General features: G+C 37.4%; 1 protein-coding gene across 1 annotated transcript; it reads left to right on the top strand.

Annotated features, from left to right (window-relative positions):
* The first annotated feature begins 381 nt into the window (after positions 1-381).
* LOC121411923 lies at positions 382-21,258 on the top strand. The gene is made up of 8 exons (XM_041604830.1): positions 382-1,529; positions 3,553-3,719; positions 4,239-4,419; positions 4,885-5,208; positions 8,278-8,577; positions 15,153-15,322; positions 15,717-15,956; positions 17,113-21,258. The coding sequence occupies exons 1-8, from the start codon at positions 938-940 to the stop codon at positions 17,470-17,472; spliced, it is 2,334 nt and encodes a 777-aa protein (XP_041460764.1). The 5' UTR covers positions 382-937; the 3' UTR covers positions 17,473-21,258.
* Positions 21,259-22,475: the final 1,217 nt, after the last annotated feature.

The following is a 22,475-nucleotide window of genomic DNA, read 5'->3' as shown; positions in this document are numbered from 1 at the left end:
TTCATTCCCATACGAAAATGTTGTTCCTTTTTGCGATCTCTCTTTATTATCATGATCATAACATTGTCCTTGGATGGAGAAATGCTATTAAGTCATGATGGCAGACAATTAATTTTGACCAAAACCGTAGGATACTTTGCTATTCATAGATCACTGATGTCTGGTAAACTGTATAATTACACATTACGTTAATCTGCGTTCTATGTGATGAAGTAACAATGCATGAACTGCACTGACACTAAACTTGTCAAGGCGTACTGCCAAGCCGCTGCCTGTACCGATTATCACGATCAACCCGTATTAACGCGCGGGAAAGATGACGATAGCTCGAGTGTTCGTCTGCCAAGAGAGGGACCCATCAGCTATAGACCTGTCATTTGCAGCAGGAGTCGTTCGTCTGTTTAGACCTGCTTCGCGGTCTCTTACAAACTACTTTGTTCCAGTTCTATTTTACTCATGTTTCGGGGTGCGATTGACTCATTTTCATTAATCGGCTCTTTTACGTACTGCTACGAGATTTTGGAATAGAGGCCCTTGTTTGGTTCATATTTCCGGCTTTGATGTTTCAGACTTTTTTTCGCAGAAATTTAGTTTCACACACATGACACCGGGAGTTGCAATATAATTTGCCGGACAGCACCGGGCGAGGATATATAAGATATGATGTCGTGAGGGATTATCATTCCATCGATCTATGCAGAGATAATACTCGAGTTATTGATCGGTTAATTATATTAAATAATTACATTCTATTTGGAGGACAACCTTTATTTTATCGCTTGTCGGCTGTCGCACTCTCTTTTGGAATTAAAAGGAATATCATTGTTGGTGATCGATTTACTTTGCAATAGCTCAATACCTCATTCCAGTGTACTGCTGTAGAATAAATAGTGCGTTGGATTTATTAAATATTCTTATTTACTTACTTAATGAGAAAATGAACACAATGAAATCAATTTTTATCAGATGTGGGTGGATGGCAGGCGTACGGAATGCTACAAATAACGTATCAAGGACGAAATCGTTACAAAGTAGAGTAGCTGAACAGACGGTAACACTCTTAATGATAATTGTGTATTTCATTTCATCATGCCATGCTACAGAACCCGGTCAATTGAGATTAATGGGGATGAACAATGGTGAAGGCATCGTCGAGATCACACACCGGGATCATTGGGGTCTCATCTGTGCCAACCGATGGACATTTTTTGACGGCGATGTCGCCTGCAGGCAACTTGGCTACGAGGGTGTCACGCGGGTCATGCGGGTAACGCCGGGTCGCGAGGACCGTATCGACGTCGACTTCGTGTTGAACGGTACAAACTGTGAGGGCACGGAGTCCCGGCTCGTAGACTGTGAACACTCAGGCTTTGGTAATTTCACAGAGTCGTGTCAACCTATGATGTTGCCTTGGGTGTCTTGTATTGGTGCTGATATTCCAGAGGTAACGGATGCAGTTGGTGGGCTAGATCTTGATCCAAGTAATCACGTACCTGTGCTGTCTGGAAGGATATTACCCCCTGTAGCAAGTAAGCTATCATATTCTTATCATGTATGACCATGGGGTTATAAAATGTTACTCCTCAGTGTGACGTCTTTAATTTGAGGGTAACTTTGTATATCGTTAATGAGATCACATAAAATGTCTTCCCCTTCTTCATCTTATCATCCTCCTCCTCCAACTTCTTTATCTTTCTTTTTTCTTTGTCTTTTTTCTTTTCCTCATCCTCCCTTTTCTTCTTTTTCTTCTTCTTCTACTCCTCCTCCTCCTTATTCTTCTTCTTTTTCTCATCTTCCTTCTCCTCCTTCCTTTTCTTCTCCTTCATCTTCTCCATCATCCTATAATTCCTTTAAGCTTTTTTTCTTTTTCGACTTTTTTTTCGTTTAGAATATATTTGACAAAGTTTAAAAGACTCCTGAGAATATTAACAACACTAATGTCCATGGCATCATCTTAAGATATCATCCATTTGTATTTTCATGAAAAAAAACATTGTTTCAAATATTCAGTTTATAAAAATAATTTCATTTCTCGATGTATATATGCCACAAATTTTGAAGAAAACAAACTGTTAGAGCTTACTGGAATTTTTTTTCACGTATTCTCTCCGAGAAAATATTCAAGACCATCTCAACGATCTCCTGAAAAAACCCCTGAAACATCTCTTCATATTGGAAACTCTACCTATGTTTCGATTTAATCTTGTGACCTAATCATGTGACACATCAGACAATTCATGGATAAATATGAAAGTTTCCGATTAATATTCCGGATCCATATATATTTCCGTTTTTATTGAAATCAGTTTAAAGGAAAGTGTTGTACTACTGCTGAGTGCCCAGTGGGCGGTATAGAAAATTGGAAGTATTTTGATTCGATTTGACGGGAACATTGCTTAAAGGGAAAAATAGGTTTGGTTGTATGTGGCTTTCTTTGATAGGATTACAACTATAATTCATCGTCTTTATTTTCATATCATTGAAATTTTAGGGGTGTAAGATTTTTTTAACTACCATACATTTATTGATCAGTGATTTACCAGCTTTTATTTATATTGTATTTATATATATACTATTATGTGAAAATTCTAAATCCAGCTCCTAGATGCCTGTTTTAATAAATTAAATCTAGAATATTGAAAGAAATGTGAATATGATATCGTATGTATTATGTTTCGTTAAGTCGGCGTGAATAGCGCATAAACTCAAACAATCACTCAGTAATTCCTGCTTCAATCCCGACGTCAACTACATATATTTTCATTTTTTTATCAATTCGAATATTGTCAGATTTTTATGTATTTTACTGTTTTGGGAAGCTTGCACCCTTTCTTCTTTAAGTGACACCCAAATAAAACGCTGTGATGAATTTGAATAGGACCGAAATATTTGATTTATGCGATCCGGTGATTGATGTCTTTAGTGTTTATCGACAGATATTGTCCTGTCGTTCCTCTTTGCGTTCTCCATCATGAATTTATTTATGTCTTTGTTCGAATCAGATGCATACTGAAAATAAATCCAGTGGTCATTATCAAGTCACTGTTTCTGATTACCATCACTGTCGTTGTCTATCCTTGATGTATTTGTTTAATTCCCTCTGCAACATGACATGTAGTAACTACTGCCATATCTCACTGCTGTATTGATGGTATTATTATGGTATGGTTGGAGCAATTAGAATTGCACGATTTCTTTTTCGTCGGCATCATCGGTGTATAATTTCGTCCATTTCCCTATCCTACCACGTCTTGCAGTGTTGGTAGAAATGTTTCCTATGATATCAGTCTAAAATAATAAAGACGATGGGGTGTCTTGGAATAAGTTAGAATTCTTTAATTGTACTATTTCATCGTCGTCGTCATGGTCGTCATTTAATATCAGTGTATATTTTTGTCTATTCTCGCCGTCTGGCTGTAACGGTCGCAACATTCCTTGCGATATTGATCCAACATTAGACATGATAAAGAGTAGTCGAATCGCTTAGAAACCTTACTATATCATCATCGTTGTCATCACCATTGTATATTTTTGTCTTTTTCCCTCTTCTAGCTGTATCAGTAGAGACATTCCCTGCTGTATCAGTCCAGCATGTTGGGCATGACAGCGTGACTCTAAGCTGGTTAGACTGGTATGACAGGCTGAGAGCAAGTGATCCTCGGGTTTATCGAGTTCGTATCATCATCAAATACCGGAGGGTGGACTTGCCCGGTGTGGAGGTACTTCGATCATGAATTTATCTTTACAAAATTATTTTAGTAAGGAAATAATCATAATACAATGAAGATATTTGTACCAGTTGTAGTGATTCAGAGTTTAATGCGAGTATGTTTCTTTAGTATTGGGGCCTAACCTCTTGTGATCTTGAGAGTGTAAATCTCACCATGTTCATATTTTTCTTTTCGAGAAAATCACCAATTTGGAAGTTTGAGCGTTTATTGTTTGTCATATCATAATTGTATAAAAAAAATAGTGCCCAACAATGAAACAATAGGTCAACCATTATCTGTTGTAAACTTTGTAGTTGAGAGGATCCGCGACAGTTGGCAATTATGTCAATATAATTTATAAGTCATAAGGGGCAAAGGGAAGGCAATGTTCATATACGAAACTGTCATGGCGGGGGCAACCCTACCCCCCCCCCCCCGCCGAATTTTCAGAGAGAAAGGATATTTGAAGTCATATTATATGAGTGAAATCATTTTCCTGATAATTTCGTCATATTTTCTGTATCCTAGAGTTCGGAAAACTACACGATAGCTGCTGAGGTTCCGACCTACTGGACAGACCATACGATCACCGGTCTTCAACCCCGGACCGCCTACGAGTTCATCGTCGAGTCCGTAAGACTGTCCATGTTTGGCGGGGAGGTCATCGAACCTCCCAGCGCACCGGTCTATGTCAGGACTGTGTGCGGGGGTAAGCATTCAACATTTTCACGTCTTGCGTCTTTCGAATGATTGCATCACCACGTAATTGATCAAAAGAAGAATAAGGTTTCCTGTTGCCAAATGTCCTTGTTAGCATTGCAATTTGTATTCAAATGATTCATACGGGATTTAGATGCATTTTGACAGATGCATTCTGCTCTTATTCTTAGTTTTATAATCTTCATATTTTCAATTATGAATAGTTGGAAAACCAGTCAATGATTAATGAATGATTATTATTTTAATTTTTGGTGATGCATGGACAACAGGGAATCTCTTCAGTATGCACAAAAATAAAAATCAGTATCAGTATATGTAGCAGAGATACACGGACATGATAAACATAATCACGCTTAATACCAGTTCGAAACCGTTATAAATTGATAGCACGTAATAAATATGATTTTGCTACGTTTATACCAATTATTTTTGTGTCATGTGTGTGTGTTTAAAGGTCCACCACCTATCAGACATCTACACGTAGAAGCTCCAACGAACAACGCTACAGTCCTTCATGTCCACTGGACGATGAGCGTCGACAACGGCTGCTCGTCCGACGATTACGTCGTCGAATACTGGCAAGAGAACGTCGATCAGTGCGAGAGCGAGATATCACCTCTACCAAGCCGGCGGTTGACTGTCGCCGGGGAAACAGGGAAGACGCATCTCGTCGTCGCAGGCTTACAGCCGTACTCGAGTTATACAGTCTTTGTATCAGCCAGAAATCAGTTTGGAAGGAGCATGAAAGTGAATGCCACCAAGAGGACTTCAGAAACAGGTACGTTGAGAGCGATGAGGGCCAAGTGGGTGTTTCATAAAGCTGTTTGTAAGTTAAGAGTGACTTTAACAACGACTGGTGATCCCTTCTTGTGGTGAATGGTATTCGCCATTAGATCGTAATTGATTTTAGCGCGTAAGAAAGGTTCACCAGTCGTTCTTAAAGTCGCACTACTAACAGCGTTATGAAACCGTCACCACCACCACCATCATCATCATCAATATTCGCACATCATCAATGTTGTCATCACTACTTCCACCAACAATACTTTTGCATTCACCATCACCACCAACTCGTCCACTACCACCGTTATCCTATTCATCAACATTCTCATCATTAACGCCACCACCACCACCACTACCACATCATCATCATCTCTAGATATGAATGTCTTCTCGATTGTGTCCTTTGAATCGGTCAAATCCAATACTACACAAAATACAATGGATCGATTGGCGTCTCACAATGTTCAAGATGTTTAAGAAACGAAACCGGTTCATGTGGCATGGAACGGCATTTTTAAAATGTTAAACGCGGCACTTAAAATGACATAGAACACGAACACAATGACTCAAGGTCGAATATCATGCTATAATCGGGGATGGTTCCCGAAAGGCTCTTTAACCTACATTCAAAAACCATTTATTGGCATAAACCCCGATTAATACCAATGTGCAGTTAATAGAGCGTGGTAGCTCATCAAATCCTCATGAATGTTGAAAAGGGGAGCCTTACAAATGGTAGTTCAAGTGTATAAATGCAATGACTTTAAAAAAATACCCCCAAAATAGAAATGAACCCAATATGCATCAGATAAATATAAATGTTAAAACAATTATTCACATACATCATATAGTCACGAGATGGGTTGACAAGATTAGCCTACCTCCTCCTATTTGTAAAAAAAACAACAACAACCTGGCCCCGCCCCTGCATGATAATCAGACAGGGATCACCTAACCGGGTCAAAGAATGACTTGCAATGAAATAAATCTGCACATTATTAGGACTAGATCACGTGATAGATTCGGGGTTTTCCCTGCAATGGTCACGTGGGTATGCTGTTTTCATTTTCGCTACAAAACGGGGATCACCTGAGATCTCCATGTTTACAAATTACAAGTTCTTTGCACACGATCAAAGTCGTTCTATTTGTCTCATACATGAACAACAACCAGATGGGGAGGTTAAAAGAAACGTTATAGGAACCCTTACGCCTTTTCAATGATCGATTGCTCATTTTTTTAAAGCATATACGAAGTAAAGAAATGCCATTGAAATTACGATTTAGAACATTGTTATTTTATATAAACCATATGAGGAAAAGATTAGTAATAATAATAATAATAGTAAATTTTTATAAAGCGCTTTTTCCAGAATGGCTCAAAGCGCGTTACAGCATATTATTATATAAACAAAATATACGTTTTTAAAATTTGAAGTATTTTTACCTCTCGTAAGGATAGAAGCTCTTTTCAGACTTTAAAACATTTATTTGAACTGCAGTAGCCCCATCCATTACCATCAACCGCAGTCCTGTCGGGTCATTAAGGAACAGAAGATTTTGAAAGATCATGCTTTCATAATTATTTACGCCAAGATAGTTTTCAGTTCAGATCAAAATGGGTCAATTTTGGCCAAGACTGTTGAAAAGGGATTGCATTAAGCTTAGCATCATTCTTTGGCTGACAATTATTTATCTCAAGTATGTCTTAAAGTGACATGTAGTCTTATGAATTACAAATTACGTGGGAGTTATTTGATGTTGTAACTTAAGGATTTTTAAAGTGGACAGAACGAAATCTTGTCATCGCTTAAGGTGAAAGTAAAACCTTACATTGTTTGCGGTTTCAGCTTACGGGTCATTTTTAACAATCATTTCAGATATTCATACATTGGAGAGGACAGATCAGGAACCATGTTTGGGACTCCTTTTTTTTAATAAACGATCGTGATGAAAGCTCAACATTGAAGCTTTTATGGTATTGATTACATCTCCCGGTTATTGATTTGAAAATGTTGAGTGTTTCAGTATCTAATACTTAACCAATTATATAGGCCTATTTAATTTTCGAGGTAGACATCTTTATATGAAGAGTCTGTTCTAAACGAAACATATCACAAATTATCCAGTGGGCAATGTCTCACGCTATGTACTATCTTTAGCCAACCTTCAATTCATAGTAGGATCTTCCTTTTTAGTCGTGGGACAAGACTTTCAGGAGGCAGCGAAATGAAATATCCTTGACGAAACATTGAATAGAAAGGTTGTCTGATGATGGCACCCACCTCAAAAACCTCCATGTAGTCATCTGTCATCATATCTTGTAAAAATACCTTGAATTGTCAGAATCTGTCACCAAGTCAACATTGAGATATCTTCCTTCACATACCAAGTTCCTTAGACCGATGATAAACGACCCTCACGAAAATTGGTTGCCATGGTATCCCCCCCAAAAAAAAAGAATAGAAAGGAAAAACGAAGTGACTTTACCGCAATTCCTATCCCTATAGTGAGCACTGTGAATGTAAACTATTTTGAGAAAAATGCATCGAATTATTCTAGTCAATCTGAATAGAATATCAATGACAAATAACAACAATTCTGGTAAAATATAATTGTAGAGATCTTTTGATTTTAGCACAAAATTGGGTCAAATTTGACAAGAATGATATAGCTATTTGTGGTATTCAATATTGTGTTCAAATTTGACCGGAGTGTTATACAATGTAGTCTAGTCTCGAAGTCTATTTAGAATAGTGAATGAGATTGTTCAACCTGATCTATTTACGTAGTAATTTAACAGACAAAAAAATATTTGTATAATAGGTTGTTTGCGAGACTGCTGAATAGGTGTTATTTACTATTTTTATCTGTAAATATCATAAAAGAAGAGGTCACGGTTGAGAATGTACAAGTGTTGCTCGTAAATGGTTAATTTTGCTCTCTAGCTTGTCTCGCAGGCCATGATAGTAAACGAAGATACAGACATTTGCAAAGGCAACTTATGTCATAAAATCGATATGTAATGATATGGATGTTATTTTTTGCTTGTCCTTGTTTTTCAGTGCCTTCAGATGTACCCATCAACATACGTCATAACTTCCAGAGCCAAAACTCCCTGAAGCTGACGTGGGACCCACCCTCCTGCGGTTGGCGGGGCGGTCACATCGTCACCTACGCTTACATGCTGATCGACATCAACACGGACAGCGTCATCCACCGAGGCAGTACTCGGAGGGAGTTCGTCGTCTTCCCCGACGTCGATTCTCTGCAGAGGTACAAGTTCCTGGTGGCGGCCTCCACGCAGAGAGGCGTAGGCCCGTTCGCGGTTTCTGATATCCCCGTGGAGCCGAACATCCTGCATAGTAAGTCAATCTATCTGGATATCCTCTGATTGTAGTTGACGTATGGTGGTTCTTTGTTAATCAGACACATGGACTAAGAGAGAATCATACGGACGACTAACGGCTGGAGTTTTGTTTTGATAGATGAAGGAAGAAGTATTGTAAATCAATACAAAATAGATATTCATCCATAATTGACACCCGGAATAGACAGAATCAAATAGGTCCTCAAACAAACCTTACGTATTCGATGAACTGATATACTTTTATTTGTTAAGGGTTGAAAGCTAAGCTAATCATCATATTTTCAAAGCAGCCCTCTCATTTGCAATCAATCAAAAATTATTTTGTACTTATCATTTATCATTGCTTCGAAACGCGACGGTCAGTAGCAGGAAATATCCAGTAAAGGGAGACGCATAAAATGAATATCGCGTTGATCTCGACTCGACACGTCCTTTTACTAACTAGAATGTCCTATTTCCAAGGAGTGAAATCCCAATCTCGTATTCGTCTCCTCTTATTGTCTGGTGGTGGGCAATGAACTTCCACTCCATCTCGTCTCAGCATATATTAACGCAGTCACACCAACGAAACCGACTCCAGACTGATCAAACTTATGGCGTTAATACCAATGGCATACCATCGGTCGGTTTGGAGTCGGATCCCTTGGTGTGACGTCATCCCAAAGTCCTTGCAGGAAATGAAAATATAGGTTTGATTTGATAAAAAGAAGATGTCTGACCCACCGTGAGGGGGCAGTTTCCCCCCCAATGAATGGTCTGACCAAGATAGAGTCTAGCTAACGATGCAGTGCTCTATATAATATAGCAACTCTCCCATGGACAGAAATAATGTCTCGTTTGTTTTATAGACCTCATTTGTCGTTTTGATTTCACCAATTGCCAGGTTGAATTTGTCATTCGTTTCCCAGAAGAATTGAAACACAAATGACTTTGCTCTACAACTTTCACAACATGAATCATTCGAATCAAACCAGGGAAATGTGGAAACAGATCTTTTTTATATAAGATATTGCTTTCGTCATAAAATAATCTACAGACTCAGTGTCTCTCATGTTGGATGTAGTATAAAGTTATGATATTAGTGGACATTCATTATACATGAAAAAGAATTGGTTGAATGGATATACATTCGAAACCGACTTTGTATTCTTTTCAATTTAATTCATTACAAAATCATGTGCTTTTTCATGAAGTTTACTTGTTTGAGTGTATGGATCTTTGATATCGGTAGTTATACTTTTAATTCAATCCATTTGTCTGAGCAAAACAAACTGTTTTGATTAGAAGTTGTACTACATATTTTTAAATATTATGTTATTGAAAGAGTCACACAATATCAACAACGTGTCTACGAACAACAACACCTGAACACCAACACACGGATTGTGTTAATGGGATCGTGCGGTGACCCCAACTTGCACTTTTTTGAGTCTTCATCAACGAAATTGTCTGGTGATTAAGAATGAATCAGGAGACATGATCTATCCTTTGCCCAAATTCATAACTGTCCTCTTTGGTTAAAAGTGTAATTATTATAAACTGGATTTGGCAGACACCAAGTCTCTGAACCCTGGGAATTTTCCCCCAAAACTTTTCTTAACAAAATGGAGACTGAGAGATTTATAAATGAATGATTATTATGATATTCCGGTAAGCCTCTTCTCGTACGGAGCGATATTTCCGATACCTTGGCTGGCAAAACGTTAATTGAGTCGCTAACCTTCACAGAAGCATTAAGCCTAAGTAATTGCCATGCTATGTGACTTCAAATTACATTTGAAGAATAGTCTGGCTTGTTATTTGGATAGATTTGAACAGGATTACTTTGACGTTTGTTATAGACACCGGTAAATCCTTATTACAGACAGATTATTCATTGTAGTTAACTAGCTTTGCACTCTTATGGTATTTAATATAAAAAAGAAAATCCCTCTTTTTATTTGAATATTTAATAGGGAAATCGAGACCAATTTAATTGAATAGTTTTGTCAGTTTTATCCTATTTGTTGTACATGAAGGACACATGATATCCTAACAAATAACTACACATATGAAATATAAGAGGCTACTCCTCAGAGAGACGCGAGATGTCTATTTTTTCGCATGCAAAATATTAACATTCTTTTAAGAAGCCATATCAGACTCAAAACTAAAAAAAGGGATTTTTTGGCCCCTTTCGTGAAGCACTGGCAATCTCGATAGGGTTAACACACGTGGAATACCAAAGACTCAGCATTCTTTGTAGGATAACGTACGGGATAAACCAAGCCAATATTGTATGACCAGTTTAAAACGTTAACTCGACTTAAAACCTGCCCTGAAATATAAACCCGGACCTCAAACTTGTCAAATTCGACTTAGAATCTGGAAATATTTTAACTCCCGATAACATGACTCACGACCATGACAAGCGCGATTTCAAATGACGTAACCAAGGCAACTGTTTCAATCATTTCTCTCTTTATTACATCCAGGAGGAACTTGAGTTTCCTGAAAAGGAGGGTATCGGTGAAAATTGGGATGCAAGAAAAAAATAATGTTAAGCTGAGGAATTAGTAAAAAAAAATTCACAATGACTTTCACTGCACGAAGTATAAAATGGGTTTATCCGAAGATTTTACGAAGCTTAAAAGGTTTAAAACTTTCATTTCATATTAATGCTTATTGTCTTCCATTTTACAAATTTCTTCATGTTTGTGAACATAAATTTATATAAAAATCAATTTGTAATAAAGAATATAAGACAAGTTATGTTTATACAAGAATGCATAAGTCTATATACGCCCATAGACCTACATGTAAATGAATACAGCACTTAAATACAATACAAAGTGAAGAAGAACATAATAAGCCTTCTCAACTCCTGACATTTATCTTTTGAAACCTATTTTAATCATGTAAAGCTTTTGCAATTGTATCTGTTTTAAATGGAAACAAAAATTCTTTCTAATTCTAGATTGATGTGAAAATGGCACAAAAATTAAGTCTTATAGCATCTCTTAGCATTGGAGATTTCCCTATCATGATCAAGCACGTGTTCTGCTCCCGATGGACATGTCAACTGGGCTGGCATGAGATCATAACTTTGCATCGAAAGATTTCCTGAGAATAAAATAAATAGGACAGCTAAGGAAATTAAAGAGGTCACGGCAGACGTTCCGTTTGATTTGCAATAACTGACACCCTTTTCCGCGACGACATCTTTTGATGAACCAGACAGCTTCTTGAATTATATCTATTTATAAATTTTTTTCCAATTTATTTGCTAGGCAAACCTTGAAAGTCTTACCAATGCCAATACGAGGGAGACTTTTTGACCAGTTTATGAAAAGTTAATACAGTGAACATTTTTTTAGACTTAAATGTTTTCATCTGTAAAATACAAAGAGAAAAATGGCATTGCTCTTTTTATAAATCACCACTGACGGATGAGAGTAATGGGAAATTCTGCCTCTTACGGACAATTGTTTTATTGAGGTCATTATAGCCACACTTTCGTATCATAGACAGATTAATATTCTTGTCCTTCATCTTGAAGTCGTTCTTCAGGGGATTGCTTTACTTTACCAGGCCTACGTTTATACACGCCTCATTGTGCCCGACATCTTGTTAACGGTTACCATGGTTTCGAGCAAGGAATAACCATAGAGTTAACGTTTGTCCTTATTTTAATGCGTTCAAATGAATTGAAATATGATTAATTAAAAATCCTGAATTCTTCAATAAAATCGCATAAAAAAATCGCATATTGACAGCGCACCTTTAACGACGGGTTAAAATTTAGAGATTTTTTTTTTACTTTTTACAAACAGATGCATTTGATGCCCCTGGGACAGATACGCAAACAATGTTAAACCAACTTATTGGTGATTGATGCACCTTAACCTAATTAAAGGGAAGATACAACATAATCGATTTTTAGAAGTTTAAGAGGATAACATTTGGACGACTTCTTTAACAAGGGAATGAGAGTGAGAGAGATGAAGAGAGCGGTTTCGGTTGATTTAATAGATATACCCACTCACATCGGATGAGATTAAAAACTCCGAGAACTTAATTTTAGATGAAGTTAGAATAATGTACCATTTTTCACAAACAGTAACTGTGATTAAACTCCCAAATGGGATTTTTTTTTCGACAGCCGGATCTTTTTATCGTCAATTTACCCCCAATATTTCTAATTCGCCCCGCTCAAGAGTTAACCTTCTAGCGAATATTTTCTATGGATATGAAGGAGATGAAATTCGTTGGGTTCACCTCTAGATTGCAATCCCAAATCAACTCCGGATTACTTGAATATAAAGGCAACATATTTGGTAAAATATCCATAATTAACAGGTAGGGATGCATTCGGTTTTAACTCGGGGTAATTTATTCATGGTATTCCATACCATCGTATATTATTCAAACGAGAGTATCCGAATTTCTCAAGGTATTTGATGAAAACATGAGGAGTTCCCCGACTAATCTGTTGTCATTTGAAACTTATTTTGAGCTACATTTTCTCCCAAGACTTTACCCCCTTTTCCATGACTCACAAGAGTTGGTTGCCCCCAGACTAGACTTGCGTCATAGCTATCACCCACACAGTTTAGACCTGTAACGATAGTTTACTAATCTCTTTAAATGCTCTAATGAAAGGAAAAGTAGGCCGACGGTAAGAAACAAAATGATCTCGTTAGTGATCTCATTTTATTCATAATTGTGGTTAAAGAATATCAACGGGAGTGACATCATGGTCTTACTTTAGAATCGTGTGCACCGCTCTTGATAATGATTTCTTCTGGTTAATTGATATTGTATTCCAAGTTTATACCATTACATCATTGATGATCATTTTTTATGAATAATGAGCCTACTAAATAAAGAAAGTTATCTAAACCATTTTTTTAAACTGAAAACCAATTGTTGCTTGTGTTAATTTTGGTATCCTATTATTTCAAACACACATTAACTATTTCCAAAATAATTAACTGTATTGTACTCGGGGGGGGGGGGCTCTACTCGAATTATATCATGATACGTATGTGCCACACCAAAGTCGAAATTAGGGGGCTCTGGAAGTAAATCTTGGTATTGAAATGGGGGTCTCGGGAACTCATTATATCGCGGTAGCGGCTATGGTAGCGCACTTATCGAATTTGAAAAACATAAATTTGAGGCTTTCTTTATTGGTAATGCTCTGGAACGGAAATTTGATAGGCTGAAAATCGGGGTCTCAACAGCGGCACATACTATCATTTACATGTATAAATGAATAGCCCATCGGGACTGTACTCTACTGTGACCGTTCTCATATTAGAATTTCTCAAAAATCCGTTGTTTGAATAAAAATCATTCTTGCATCAATGATCCTTAATTAAAGCCAAATTATTTTTTTTTTCAATAAACTTGAGATACCACTTCTCTATGGCACCCGTTAAAAACTTGGCATATTTGTTATCCCATTTCGTGTGGTTGGGATTAACAAGAATTAACGCCAAAGGTTACACATTTTGTTTAGTTGCGAAAAGGTTAAACCTCAGTATCCCCTGACATGACATCCATCCCATGATATTGCTTGGGATATCATTGGATCCCGTCAAGGAAAGATGTAGGCATACACCAGTCTGACCGGAAAGAGTAAGGTTAAAATCATTCAAATACTAGCACGTTTTGCCTTGTGAAATCCTTGGACGGAAACACCATGCTGCAGTCTGACCAACGATACCGAATTCAATCCAACCAATCGTTGTATTTTTATGGATAATAAATCAATCGATTTGATCGCCCTCGCAGACGTGACTGTAGCATTAATTTCAATTATTGAAATTTATAACGAATGATTTCAAATTGTCACCAAGTCTATTAAAAGAGATTTAATCTAAAGGGTATATTGATATCTAATATTCTTAGACTAATATATAATATTTTTGTCATAGTGGATGGTGTACCGAAAAAAAGTGATACGAAATAAACATAATAAATCTTGCAATTGGAAAATAGTTTATCTATTTCACGAAACCCCTTCTGAAAATTTCCCACAGTCTGTTCGTAATTAATTTGGAAAACTCACAACGCTCCTTTCCAATCCGATTGTCTATTTAACAAGAAGCCTGCATGCCTCGTCAAGGTTTGACAGAGAGGGGCATCTGGCGCCCTTTGTATTTGTGACGACTTTTGTTGAAAATATGTCTCCGCTTGGGCCAGGTTCCAGGCTTCGACGACATTTGGTGACAAATCTCTTCCCGGAAACGCCCTCTTATTTTCACCCCTAAACTTCTGCTTCAAACTTGTTGATTTTATGTCTCTTTATTCAATCTACACCAGAGTAACTAGAATTAAAACTTTGCAATTCTTTTAAAAAAGACCTTCAAAGTAAACAAAAAAATATTCATGATGGTAATATTAAACCCAAATGGCGTCATAGAATTCGAATTTCTGTGTTAGCAAACTTTCACCGTTAAATTCACAATTATGACATTCAATTTCATTTTAAAAAGACTTTCTCATTCGCTTTTATTCTATCTGTAAATGTTGTTTCTTTCCTTTCCTTTCTCATTGGTTTTCTTATTTTTTTATACCATATAGTATGTGGACGGGCTCAGGAAAGGACAGCTAGAATTAGTACAGGGATGCGAGCCCCGCGGGGTGCGGCTCCTTGGATGGCACAACTCTGGAGTGTCCAATCTGGGCGTATGTTCTGCGCAGGTAGCATCATCAACGAATACTGGATAATAACTGCAGCCCACTGTGTCGAGGTAAGGTGTTAACTTTTGAACGATCCGCAATTTTGTTATTTTCTCTTTTTTTTATTAGGAGGGTGTAAATGAATCAAGATACAACCTGAGAACGAATAGGGCAGGCAAGGAAGTACATACCACTAAAACGATAGTGAAGACTAGATGCTTTCAACTACTTTTTCAGAAATAGAAACTCTGAAAATATTTCATTGTTAGACAAACAACGATGTTTTAAACGAAGTTTTAAAAGGTTCATGAACATTTGAGTGCAAAACTGATTTATAAATCATGTACTGATATTCTCATAATCAAGGATACTTCATCGACATGTTGAAGCTTCAAAATACATTTTCCGTATCAACTCACATTTTTAGAAAGACTTCTCAAAGTTATTGTTATCTTTGTTTTCTAGGCACAATCTCACTCGGCCTCGACTCTCAAAATCCAGCTCGGCGACTACGACAGGCTGATGCCCGAGACACACCAACGTGCGTATGATGTCGCTGAGATCGTCGTCCACGAGGGATTCAACTCGCAAATCCAGCTCGACCACGACATCGCTCTCATTAAACTGAGTGAACGCATTGAGTTCAACAACTACGTCCGACCGATCTGTTTTCCTACAACCAAACTTGCCAAGTCATATCTTAAGGTAGGCCAATATCTATTATAGTGTTAGTAATTCTTTATGACCCAGGGTAGCCACTACAGCTCTTATGAATTGTTCTGCCAGTGGACCCCGCGTAGCAATGTTATTATTACCCTTCTCTATTCTAATATGTCGAGCGCCTAGCGAGTAGGCAGAATTTCCTATTTTTAAAAGTCTTTGGCATGACTCGACCAGGATCGAACCCACGACATTCCGTTCGTGAGGCGGACGCTCTACCACTGACCCACCTTGTCTTGTAAATGACTATCGGTTCATTAGCTTATCCAAACTTTTGAACACCATTAATAAAAGTAATTTCCCCAATATTCGGGTAGAATATAATAAAGCAAATTCATACAAAAACACAAGAATTGACAAAATTGTCAAATTACATGAATTATTATTTGGTTCCCACTGCCGATTTTTCAGGGCGATGAGACCCAATCAATCTAATTTGGGACTTGGTCTGTCACGGTCATCGACACGATAATTTGTTTCAGTCTGCTTAGATTGGGCTCTGGCTCCCGACAAACATGCTCTGGAAATGTTCAGAATATTCGAGTATGGAGCCAGAGCTGTATTGATCAAGGTAAATAGGCAAAGATTTTCTTGCCAATCTAGACTGACCAGGTCCTAATTGACTGATTTTGAAGATTGGAGATAAGGTGTAACCTCCGATCTAAGAAAGTTTTCGTGACGAATCATACTAGTAATTAGTTAACACATATCCTACATCTTCATCCCATGCGGTTTAAAATGGACCAGTTTACGCTATATACGTGCAGTTAGGTCCCCATTACTGAAATATTAAACAGTCAGCTTGATCAAGCCATTTTTACCTGATAGATCTAGCTCGGCAATGTAATCAGGGTCAACCTTCATCATTCTTGGTGATCGACAACACTCTGGCTCTCTAGGCTCCATCTTAAAAAATTCTGATACATTCAAAATACTCCTGTAAATAACAAGTTCGATATCGAAACTTTACACCGACCAGGGGAGATTCACATCGATTATCTTTCCGACCTAGATGACTTGGCTATAAAATAATTTTATCGGGGTTGGTTTGCATGATCATTTCGGCAAAATCGGTATAGGCTACCTTGATCGATATTTTGTGCATGTCCAAACTGGTACATTATTTTTACTCTCATTTCAGAGTGGCAGTTATGGCTCGGTGGCAGGTTGGGGTCGCAAAGGAGACAACATGGACTATCCTCGGTATCTCAATCAGGTCTTCGTCCCCGTCGTCGAGCGGAAAACGTGCCGGCGAGCGACCAGCTACGATTTCACCTCCAACATGTTCTGTGCAGGTTTTCGGGAGGCGAACCGAGGCGACGCATGCGAGGGTGACAGCGGTGCACCCTTCAGCAAGCAACACGCCAACGGTCGGTGGTATATACTTGGTACGGTCAGTTGGGGTGATGCCTGCGACGACCAGGATAAATATGGCTATTACACGAGACTGCATAGGTATACCTCTTGGATAAAACGTCACACTAGAGTAAGGACTGAGTAATCTGATGGCAGACGAAATGAGGGGAGGTTGAAAGATATCTAACTGAATTAACAACAATACCCCTTCTCTCATTTTTAAACTTATCAATTTCTGAGTATATATTTTCGACCAAAAAGACTATAAAAACTATCATATCGAAGATTTGTTTTTATTGTGAATGTTAATTGCCTTATTTTTGCCACTTGCTCTGTTATTTGACAACCAAGGATCGCCACAGAAATTTAAATTTTGTGAGCATTGGGATGCATCATTCGCAAAGGGACGAAAAAAGACAGCGTGTGCATCTTTCTTTTGACAGTGTTGGATTGGTCCATTGCGTATCGTTCGTGGTGGACATGACCATGATGACAGGCAGGTTTTAATTGGAGAACATCAAAACGAAGAACCATTTCACTCAACGATTCCGCGGAATATTTTTCTCTGTTCATGTACGTACAGCATAGGCTGAAAAACAAGGCTGCAAGTTGTATGCAGAATGGGAACAGATGAAATCCATGTTTCCTTGTGGCAAACTATGTAAGCTGGAGCTGGTAAATACTTCTTTTCAACGGAAATGTAATTGCCAAAATACCATGGTATTACCAAACATCCAAATTTTTCCATGCAGTCTGTTCCGAAATATTTCATGCGTGAGGTTTGCGTACTGCGTACGCTTCACCTCGGACAGTATTGAAAACAGAAATCGTAATCATGTGCCTTCAAACACCGTCACAAAGTTTTACGATTGCATAGCCAACAAAACTTGAGACAGTTGCTGTAAAATTGCTCTTGTCATTGGACGACATCATTAAGCAAGGATGTGAAAAACTAATGTGATATTCCAGAATATTTAAAAAAAAAACAATCTCATTGTTCTGAGGTGCTTTTCCCCGTTTTTGTGTTTTATAAATGCCAGTTATTTCATAATTATGTACATAAAATCTTATTTATTTCGTTAGCCTTTCAAGATTTTAACCACTTCTTGTGAATAGTCGTATTCTTCATGTGATTACATGAAGTCAAATATGTATATAATATTATTTTGAAAAAAAAAGGTTTTGTTATATTGTAAAGGGTATATGAAGGGCCCCTTGTGCCTTGCGTAGTGCATCCTTAAAACAAGAAATCCAGCTTCATTTCTTGCTTGTTCAGAAATTATTTTTTTCATATCTGAATATATATTTTACTTTCGAAAAAGAAAAAGTGAACTATTATTTCACTGAGCGTTTCCAAAATAAAAACCGAGACAGCCAATTTGCCATTGTTTAAGCACTGCGATCAAGAGAATGATTAAATAAATCATAACATTTTCGGTACGTTCATACTTTGAATGTTTATTTTCAAATTACGGGAAAAAGTCAGGGCTGTTGTATAGCTGAAATGATAATGTTCTGAAATTCTGATGCGTTTTTATTAATGATCTTTTATCGCGTATACGAGGAATAGAAGTTATAAGGAATTGAATGGTTTCTGTAGAATTGTGTTAAAGTTTATTCCTGCATTTGGTAAGTAATCTAGAGACCTTAAGGTAGTATCTTCAAGCAGGGGAAATGACAGGTCATTTGGTTGGGGGGGGGGGACTAAAGGACCCATTAATGTGTAATCATTGGAATAGGGGTATTATCTATATTTCTAAGATATGTCTCCCTCTCCCACTTTTTATTTGATAATTTCATATAGTCTCTCTTCGTTCACTTCCCTTTCCTCATCGTTTTTTTTAGTTCACATATTCACTTGAAAAAGTAAAAGGGGCATAACCCCCCCCCCCCCGTGGCGCCGCCCTATTTTAGAATCGTTTCCATTTCAGAAGGAAATTCCATGACACTTAACGAAGTAATTCACAATTATTCAGCTACAGTACTAAATGAACGTGACATTGTATTATTTTAATGATTTATGGTATTCAAACTCAAGAAGTGAATATCTGTTTCGTCTCCTCTCCTCTCGATGTATAATATAAATGTATAGATTTAGCTGAAATTGAAGAGGACGGCTGATATAGAAGTATGATTTTAGCTCGATTAAACTCTGATGACATTCTACGAATCAATTTCAAAACTTGACGGTGACGGTGAAGGTATAATTATATTCCTACTTTTGCCTTTGAATTATTATCCCTACTTTTCTTGAGGTTTTTTAACTTGCGTATCGTATCATGACGAAATTTCAGCGTGCAAATGAAGATGAGATCGGTGCTACAATGTATTTTCATTTATTTCGTCTTGTGTTAATTATCTGTTCATAAACGTATGATAGACGAACATGATACTACACTGTACATGTATGTTGTTTAATACGAGGTTATTGAGACGAAGAGATAATACTCTATACAACCACAAATTGAGTTAGCAGAATCGTTAAACATCCCAGTATATGACATTTCAACGGGTGCCTGCAGTTTACCTAATTTCACTTCAACCAGGAAAAAGGCCATAGACCTGTAATAACAAATTGCAATTAATAAATTACGAAAATTAGCATTACGGTCTCTGCATGCCATAAATATTTATTAGTATAATTGGAACTATCGACTATGACTTCTTTGAAACTATCTCGGGACTGGATAGTCTCATGTCAGAGCTCCCGTTTATTTGCTATATCCGTTTTTTATTTATTTTCGTATGGGACACCATTTCAAAGTTTGATATATTACGTAAAATGGACGTCTGAAACCACCTCTGAGGGGTATGAATGAATGCAATAATGCTTGCATGTATAAATTACATGGCTTCATATAGCTCATTGATTTACACCCCTGTGTAATATTCGGTGTATTTCTGGCTTGAACGGGTAAGCTCATGGTCTATGACTGACGGACAATGGATCAGTAGAGGTTGTTGGATGGATCGACCTGGGGAGCTTTGTTAAAAGCGACTTGTTGGTGACCTTTCAATGACAAATGTTATAAGCTCCTGAAATCCTTGTATTTGATTGGTTGTAAGCAATTTTATTCAGCGAAGATCACAAACAAGACCTTTCGTGAAATGGTCCCCATGGTCTGGAGGTCAGCTCGAAGGTATATACAATAGAGAGCATACAGTAAAGGGGTGGCGTTTCATAAAGATTTTTTTCCGTTGCTTTTAACTGAATAATTTGGCTTTGACCAATCAGATGCAAGGATTCGCGGTAGCTTATATCATTTGTAGGCGGAAACTCACTTGCACATCTCTCCATGAAACGCTCCCCATATCTCTCTCGTCACTCAAATATTCTTGCATCCTGTTCTGGAGGTTGGCTTCGACAAACTCAATTAGAAAGTGGCAAGGATGTCAAAATAACACCAAGGAAACGAGTACAAGACTTGACCTTCTATTAAAGAAGTAAGGACATGAAGTGGGGTATAGGGGTGGAGCTCCTAGGGTAAACAGAAAAAAGAACTTTCGAAACAATCATATATCTGGGCGAATGACGCTATTCATGTCGTTCAACATGTTCAAGGGAGAGCTTTGTCAAAATGCGTAATAGCGCCAGCTATCATCGTGATCGTGTGTGTTTCAAAATAACTATTTTGAATCCTCTGTGAGATATTTTGTAACAAAATGCAACACAGGTCCCGTTTCATAAAAGTTTCTATCAGTAACAAATTAAAATCTATCGTGATGAATTTACTAGCAACCAATGATGATAATACGATTTCAGAAGCTTATAACCATGATAACTGTTATCGTAATTTTGTTATCCAAAATGTTTTACGAAACGGGATCTTTTATATTGCTGAAGATAAAAAGCAAGGTTGTCTTTTTTTATTTATATTTGAGCTATAGGGGAAATATACGAATAATTTATTAAAAATATTTCGAAAAGAGACGACATTATTGCTGCACTTAGTTGTTTCTTTTTGTTTCAGAAAGGTGAAAGAAAACAATAGGCTTAGGTAAAGCGACCAAAAGCAAGCAAGAAAAAAAAGTGTGTGTGTGGGTGTGTGTTGAGAGAGAGAGAGAAAGAAATGATATGGTGTTTGGAAATACAGAGGGGAGGGCTGGGAAAAAGAGGGAAGGGGAAGACACATTTCAGTTTGATGAGAGAAATCTAAGTTAATTAAAAGTTAGATTGAAAAAGAACAAGAGGTAATAAAACAGATACATCAAATTTCTTTTATAAATTTCAGCGTGTATAATATGCTCTTTATTGCGCTTTTAAAATCAATTTAAACTCTAAAAATGCCCTTTGTCGTGATTTGTCATTTTCAATTCGACCAATGACATTCTCAGATGAAGAGCTTACTTTAGAGAGACAAAACTATGCTAATTAAAAAAAAATAACCTAAAAACATTATTCGTAACAGTGGCGTACCGTGGGTCACGACATTGGGGGGCACCAGCAAAAATTTTGTTGCCAGGTATACTGACCTAATAGAGACACTGTGAAGAAGCTCTTGTAGTCATTGTAATCATGAATAAGATACGCATCTCACTAATCAAATAATGCGAGCGCGAAGCGCGAGCTGAAATTTTTGTATATATTGACCAAAAAAAGATTTTAGGGACTATATTTTAGGAATCCATTAATAGTATACATATTTCACCATAGTCATGTAATGCGAGTGTCAAGTGCTTGTTGATTTTGTTAGAATTACATCTGAACACATGAAGCACTTTTGTAGTCATTGTAATCATGATTATCATTCGCATCTCACTAATATTGCGAACGCGAAGCGCGAGCTGAAAATTTTGGAAATTCAGACCTGAAGAGGGCGTTTTAAGGCTTGTTTGTAGGAATTCACTAAGACCATACGTATTTCACTAACGAAATGATGCGAGCGCGAAGCGTGAGCTGAAAATTTTTGATATTCAGATCAGAAAAAAGGACTGATTTTAGGAATTCACGAAGAGCAGACGTATCTCACTAATCCACTAATGAGAACGTAATCACGGACAGGAATTAAGTCCTTAACATGGGGCAATCACTTTAAGTAGTCATGAAAAAGAAGCATATGTCACTTCGTAAAACAATAATAACTCGAAGTGTGGGAAATATATTTGGCGTTGACTTGAAAACAGGAGGTTTTAGTACAACCGGATTAT

The sequence above is a fragment of the Lytechinus variegatus genome, chromosome 3 (genome assembly GCF_018143015.1).
Source record: "Lytechinus variegatus isolate NC3 chromosome 3, Lvar_3.0, whole genome shotgun sequence".
Lineage (NCBI taxonomy): Eukaryota > Metazoa > Echinodermata > Echinoidea > Temnopleuroida > Toxopneustidae > Lytechinus > Lytechinus variegatus.
Note: the sequence above shows the minus strand (reverse complement) of the source record. Positions and strands in the feature narration are given on the sequence as shown.

Bases quoted from the DNA above. Each gene is read 5' to 3' on its own strand.
- LOC121411923 (XM_041604830.1), top strand. From the start codon at position 938: ATGAACACAATGAAATCAATTTTTATCAGATGTGGGTGGATGGCAGGC. The intron at 4,420-4,884 runs GTAAGCATTCAA...GTGTGTTTAAAG, and splicing joins TGTCAGGACTGTGTGCGGGG to GTCCACCACCTATCAGACAT. The intron at 8,578-15,152 runs GTAAGTCAATCT...TATACCATATAG, and splicing joins GGAGCCGAACATCCTGCATA to TATGTGGACGGGCTCAGGAA.